The sequence below is a fragment of the Typha latifolia genome, chromosome 3, assembly GCF_019914945.1.
Source record: "Typha latifolia isolate L0001 chromosome 3, TyphaL0001v2, whole genome shotgun sequence".
Classification (NCBI taxonomy): Eukaryota; Viridiplantae; Streptophyta; class Magnoliopsida; order Poales; family Typhaceae; genus Typha; species Typha latifolia.
This window is the reverse complement of record NC_133088.1, coordinates 4,903,690-4,910,853: the sequence shown is the minus strand read 5'-3', so window position 1 is coordinate 4,910,853 and position 7,164 is coordinate 4,903,690. Positions and strand designations below refer to the sequence as shown.

Sequence of the window (7,164 nt, the reverse complement as noted above, 5' to 3'; positions counted from 1 at the left end):
CTTCATAGAAAGTGCTCAAACTTTTTTGCGCTGCGCATGCCCTTAAACCTTTTTGAGTTAGGTTTTCAAGTTAGGTGAGGTTGAGGCGGGCAAAGAGCTAGCCTTTGCTGCCCATTAACAATTCGGGTTTTGGCCGGGCCGGGTCCAATTTGGGTTTAAGTCCGGCATAAGGGGATTGGGTCATATGATCAACTCTAACGTCCATAGCTTCTTGGACACTTTCCTTCATCACTCGCATATTTTTTTTGAAGTCAATGTGAAAGTTCTCTAAAAGCTCTAAGGTGCCTCTTCTTTTTTAATGCAATATAGACAATATTAGCTTCAGAGGATAAACTATAATACCATTTATCATGGACTTAACCATTTGCTAGACTCATGAGTCTATGTGGCACTTTATCTTCTTCGTAAAATATCATCAACTTTGAAACAACTAGAATATAAAGGCAAGAGTTTAGAAAAAGAAGACTACAAGAAATTGTGAAGGTTGTAGGAGAAAAGATTCTCTATTTTATTACAACAATTTACTTACACTAAAATTAGATACCTTGTATATAGAGGATTGGCCTTTTATATAAAGGCTAAAATGACACAAATACAAATATATATATTATTTGAGGGCTCAAAACAAGGTTATATGACTTGGCTGTCTACTACCCAAAAAATCGATGCATACCAAATAGTTGTAAACACTTTTCTCTCTTGCAATTGGTGATCAAAGCATGGTCCTATTTATCCATTCCAGGAGCTATGTCACCTCCTTAGTTAGTGAAGATACCAAGTGGCTGATTTGGTTGCCTAAAAATCAGTAATAGTTATTGCAACTTGCTTATTTCATCATCATAACAACAACAATTGAGAAAAGTGCATCCCTCAAAATTATAGTAGTATTTTTCAAGACTAATTTAGTCACAACTTAGTTTAGGTCTTTAGCCAGTTGAGTTTTGACTAAGATTTCTATTAGATGTGACACCTATCTCTTAGTAGTATACAAAACAAATATAGATACTTATTTAACTATTAATTTAGTTCTCATTCGAGAAAAAAAATAACATAAATTATTATTTTATCTCTCACGGTCTCATGGCTCAACTGCAAGAGTTCTCTAATTAATTAAAATAAATAACTATCGAGAGTTCTCCAAATTATCAATGAACCCTCAAGAATTATTCATATATCACACTTAATCTCTCCAATATTGTGAAGTCACGTAGACGTTAAAGGTCATGTGAGAAAATAGACTTTACAATTCAAACAATCGTCAAATATGCACTAACATATCATATGCATCCAATTCTATCATATAAGAGATTGTTGAATATAACGAGTAATTTTAAAATCATGGAACATGTACGAGATATAACAGTGACCGTAATGAAGTCAATTTTGGCTTTATTATCATTCTTATTATACAGAGGAAGGGGGGCAATATTGTATTTCTAGATATCAATCTCATAAGGAGCTATAGCCTATAGGTCTAGAGCCGGTCTTTGGGCTTGTTCCGCCAAGTCTGAGCCGAAACCCCTCATCCAATCCAATGCCTTCAAATGACTAAAATGCCCTCGTTCCCGCATAAAAACTACAGTAGCTATCTCGCCACCTCGTGCGACAGTAGTGTTGAGGCGCCGCATTCTGCTCTTTCTTTCTGATTATTTTATTAGAAATTTATAAATTTATGAGAATAAAAAAAGGTTATCTGTGATGATATTTGTTTTTTATTCTTGGAGACGGTATGTTCACTGTGACTTCCGTTAAATAGCATAGATAGGAGAAAGAGGTAACCTTACCGGTTACGGAAGCCCTCGTTCCAGCGCGCACTGACAACGAAACGCGAACCGTCCGATCCGGACCCCGCTCAAGCAACCGTACAGGTCCATATGCAACGTAGTCAACTCTCCGCTTCCGTCCGATTGGTAATCAACGGTCCACATACTATACCCACCAATTATTCGTCCGTTGGGGCAGTCTCGTAATTTACTCCTAGTACTAATAGTTTTATTTAATTCGTCGGCGAACTCCTGGATAATATCTCTCTCTGTCTCTCTCTCTCTCTCTCTCTCTTCTCTCTCTCTCTCTCTCTTGCTTGGAGGCTTCGGTGCAAAGAAGAGTGTAAAAGGAGGTCACGGGAGGAGAGCTCTCGCCATCTCCCCCCAACTCCGAAATTAGAAACCCTAACCCTAGAAAAGGAGTAGGAAGAAACATAAAGAGGAGAGGAATCGAAGAGATCTGAGGTCGAGATCGAAGCAGAGGAGGCGAAGGGAATCGATCTCTCACGGGGTCTCGTGGGCGCGAGCCGTAGCCGTCCCTTTCCTCCAACGAACCCCTTCGCGATCTATCCAGGTGTGCGATCGGATAGAGGGGTGTCTGGTTTCGCGCCACGTCGCCGGAATCGAGCTTCGATTTCTCGGATTGGGATGTGGAGGAGTGCGTATTTGATGTGAGAACGGCGGAGGTCGAAGGAGGAGGAGGAGAGGATGGATCGTGCGGCGGTGACGGTAGGGCCGGGAATGGATATGCCAATAATGCACGACAGCGATCGGTACGAGCTGGTGAGGGATATCGGATCGGGGAACTTTGGGATCGCGAGGCTGATGAGAGACAAGCAGACTAGGGAGCTCGTCGCCGTAAAGTACATGGAGAGGGGCGAAAAGGTCGGTGTTTTTCTGTCACAGCTCCTTGCTTTAGTGCGTAAAGTCCATATCTTGATGTGTTCTAATAGAGTACTTTAGTTGGAAATCTCATTCAGTAGGTTTAATGGGAAAAATCTCGTCTTTAGTTTCTTATTAACGACTTCTTTTAATGATGCGAAGCAAGTGTAAGGCTCTGTATGTGGAATCAATCGGTAGGCTTGCGTTTTATGTACTTTGAACTGGGTTAATTGGATGAATTTTGGGCCTTGTGGAGTTCTTTCTTGCTGCGACAGTGCTTTTACTGTTTATCAGCAGTATCAAGTTCTAAACGGGTGAAATTTACATTATATATCACTATTAGTAGGATACTTGATTCTATTCTATCTATAGAAACAGGTATCGTGACTTATAAAATACTGTTGCCTATTTGTAGAAGTTATTGTTGGTTGACAATCTTGGTCCTCATGCCCCTGGTTTAGAAATTAGGAGGCAGGTGGTACTGTTTTTGCACCCATGATTTAATTTGTTATCAGTCCAAGTGGAAAGTTTACGTGATTCTAAGTTCTTCTCACTTCTTGTCTCAAAGAGAAACAAATATTCTATCAACTGGTACTGTTATATCCTTTCTGCTTTGTATTCCTGATAGAGCCAGCCGAGTGCTTGAGTTGGGTGATTATAATGAAGTTATTGTACATGTTCTTCTTGATTATAATGAAGTTATTGTGCATGTTCTTCTTCTAATTGATTAATTGCTCCCCTTTAGTAGTTACAAACAACAATCTGATCAAGCTAGCTGAATTCATTGCTGTAGTAAACTTTGCAAGAACTTTCTCTGACGTGTTGAATAATTGCACAATTGTTTTGTTGTACAGATAGATGAAAATGTTCAACGTGAAATAATCAATCACAGGTCTTTGAGGCACCCTAACATTATCAGGTTCAAGGAGGTATGCATGATTTTTATGATATTGTTTGTATGTTAACAGGAAGGAAGAATACTCATACATATAGTTCTCCCTAAATTCAATTCTAGGTTATTCTTACTCCGACTCATCTTGCTATTGTCATGGAATATGCTTCTGGAGGTGAGCTCTTTGAGCGCATATGCAATGCTGGCCGCTTCAGTGAGGATGAGGTTTTCATATGCTTACTACTATTTTGTTCATATTCAGCAATTATTTTATTAAACTGGACTAAATGCCTTTTATTTTCTCTTGTAGGCGCGCTTCTTTTTCCAGCAACTTATATCAGGGGTCAGCTACTGTCATTCCATGGTATTTAATAGCATTTTTTTAAAAATTATTTTACTGCTCTATTTTAGGTTCTCCTATTGATTAGATTATCTTTGTGGATCTTTATTTGCAAGCAAGTGTGCCACCGGGACTTAAAGCTGGAGAATACATTGTTGGATGGAAGTACTGCTCCTCGTTTGAAGATATGTGATTTTGGCTACTCCAAGGTACTTAATATTTATCTGTTAGGAAATTCATTACATCTGTCTGCTCGGCATTTAGGAACTTATTTCCTACGTGTGCCTATGCTGTAGGTACATAGTATGTCTTACTGTCCCTAGCAAAATTTCTGATGATCACACATATTACTAATGGCTGCTCGGTGAATTCTACTTAAAAAAAAAAGCAGGATCAATGTAAATTTGTGTATCTTGTTTTTTATTCTCTAAACACTCTTTTTTGTCATAACTTTGACTTTCTGCATTTGCAGTCAGCAGTTCTTCATTCACAACCAAAGTCAACTGTTGGAACCCCTGCATACATTGCTCCCGAAGTTCTATTGAAGAAGGAATATGATGGAAAGGTATATCATTATTTCAAACTGCATGTTTGTCCTTTAGTTCTTTCTGCTTTGTGCACCAATAAAGTTGTCACTGGAAATCCATTGTCAACGATAATAATTGCATATTCAGATAATTACTGACAACAAAGCAGTGGGCTACTATGATGTAGTAAATGCCTCCAATATGCAGATTATGTTATTTACAAGGAAGTTGTGAATTTCATTAATCTAGTAAATATAGTATGCTTTTAGCAACTTTATCATCTTCTCTGAGCTTGTTACTATCTGTGAGCTTTTGATGCTGTTATGCATCCACTTTTAGCACCTTCATATGCTTGAAACTATGCAGCTGCTTCATGAGGTTTGGTGTAGACTTTTGTGTCCCTTCAAATTTTCTTGCCATCTAAGTATCTACTTGGCTGAGGAAGTTGATGTCTAGAAAGTACTAGTCCTAGTAACTACTGGCTGTTGATTATGCAGATTGCTGACGTATGGTCTTGTGGAGTGACTCTTTATGTGATGTTAGTGGGGGCATATCCTTTTGAAGATCCAGAAGAGCCAAAGAACTTCCAGAAAACTATTCAGGTCTAGACAATTACTGTTTCGTCATGTCTTATACATTAGCTAAAATATTTACTTTATATTGCAGCGTATATTGAGCGTTCAGTATTCAATTCCGGATTATGTTCACATATCCCCGCAGTGCCAGCACCTAATTTCAAGGATATTTGTCGGCAATCCTGCCATGGTGAGTTCTATATTATAAAGTGAGTTTGCTTGGAAGCCTTTGAACCTTTAATTTGTGCATAGGCTATTCAATGTTCTGGTTCATAATAATCTTATTATCTAAACTTTTATTTTATGTCAGAATGTTGTATCTTACTAACTCAAGGTAGGATTCATAACATTTTCTTTTTGAACAAAAATTGGGCGGATCCTTTTTAAGCTAAATGGATCATGTTACTACCCAAAAACAAATCATAGATTATCCAGGTTGTAATTAGGAGTTGCATGCTTCTTTGGGTGGGGATCAGTTTGGTTGAAGGGTGTGAAATATATGTAAGTGACTATTAGGAAATTTGGGAGTTTAGAGAAAGACTCGAGAGGTTCATTTACATTTTTAGCTTTCAGGGCTGTAACACCCATGCAATCAAGTATTCTCCTTAGAGGTCTTGAAGTTATCTGAATTATTATTGCCTCTGTTTAGTTAGAGAGAATTAGTTGTGATAATCACTGAAATTACTTTTTCAAATGACTTGGTTGCTTGTTTCTAGTTAAATGTTTTGCCTCAATATCATTATGACAAAATGGTTATAAAATGTTAGTGCCTAATAATATGTTGAATAGATTCTTTTACCTACTACTATTACAGATTTTCTCTTTTTTTTAAAACTTAATATATTTATATCATGTGCATTTGCAGAGGATTTCGATCCCTGAGATCCGAAACCATGAATGGTTCTTGAAGAACCTTCCTGGTGATCTAATGGATGACCACATGGTGAGTAACCAGTATGAGGAACCCGACCAACCAATGCAGAGCATTGATGAGATAATGCAGATCATAACAGAAGCAACCATACCGGCAGCCGGCACTCGTGGAATCAACCAGTACTTGGTCGACGGCGTTGATTTTGATGATGACATGGAGGATCTGGAATCTGATCCAGAACTTGATGTGGACAGTAGTGGGGAGATAGTGTATGCTTTGTAATATTGTGGATACCTAAGCTAGCACTTTTTTATATTTGAGATGTTTAGTGGAGCAGGATGTTTCTGAACATTTCTATTTGCTCACTCATCAGGGGGCTTGTATTTAAGTACACAGCTTCGATGCTGTCAGCATGCTGTATGTGTCATGTGTGAGCAGGTTTGGTAAATGCCCTCTCTGCTGACTTTGTTCGTGTTGTTTATTGTTCTGTTATATGTAACTATGAGTACTTAATCTACATGCTTCATGATTATACAAATTATGTTAGTTTTTTTCTGTGTTTGTGTACCATTTCAGCTCAGCTCAGCTCATCATTTGAGCACTAGGAATATCGAAAGTTTTACTTGTGAAAGCTAGGTGTGTTAAAACAGAAATAAAATAGAAGAATTAACATTGCTATATGTTGAGGCTATGAATTTTTTAGCCAACGAGCTTGGATATGCTACCACTGTAAGACAAGATTTGGAGCTCGTTAACTCTGATGCTATTTCATCAATCATTTATGAATCTTTAGTTGACTGTTGAGATCCTCACCATGTCCAACGCCCACATGAACAACTTTTTTTACCGCCCTATTAGGTTGTCCTATTTGCATTGGTTTTCATCAATCCCTTCGAAAGTATTCTCTAATCGGACAGATAAGTGATAATTTACGGCCCAATCTAGGCTGACAGGGATTTATCTTCATAAATCAAACTTGTTTAGATTTCTCATGTGAATATAGTACTAGACATACATCTGAGTATTTGACATAAATCTTGTTTAGATTTCACATTAACAATTTATATCACCCTATTAGGTTGTCCTATTTTCATCCAATATATTTATCTATGGATATTTTGTTCGTACGTTTGAATGAATACTATGATTATATATATATATATATTCTCAAATGGAACAGCCCATTGAATGTTAATTTATAGGCCAGAATCCAAATTGACAGAGATTTTATCTTTCATATATCAATCTTGTTTTGGATTTCTCATGTGGTCATTTGATTAATTGTTCTCTTTTAGCTCTTGATTTCGCTGA

General features: G+C 37.6%; 1 protein-coding gene across 1 annotated transcript; it reads left to right on the top strand.

The window, feature by feature from the left end:
• The first annotated feature begins 2,003 nt into the window (after window positions 1-2,003).
• On the top strand, window positions 2,004-6,391 carry LOC140784137 (serine/threonine-protein kinase SAPK10). Its single transcript, XM_073131362.1, has 9 exons — window positions 2,004-2,648; window positions 3,500-3,574; window positions 3,661-3,762; window positions 3,848-3,901; window positions 3,994-4,086; window positions 4,350-4,442; window positions 4,902-5,006; window positions 5,071-5,169; window positions 5,845-6,391. The coding sequence occupies exons 1-9, from the start codon at window positions 2,472-2,474 to the stop codon at window positions 6,133-6,135; spliced, it is 1,089 nt and encodes a 362-aa protein (XP_072987463.1). The 5' UTR covers window positions 2,004-2,471; the 3' UTR covers window positions 6,136-6,391.
• The last annotated feature ends 773 nt before the right edge of the window (window positions 6,392-7,164 follow it).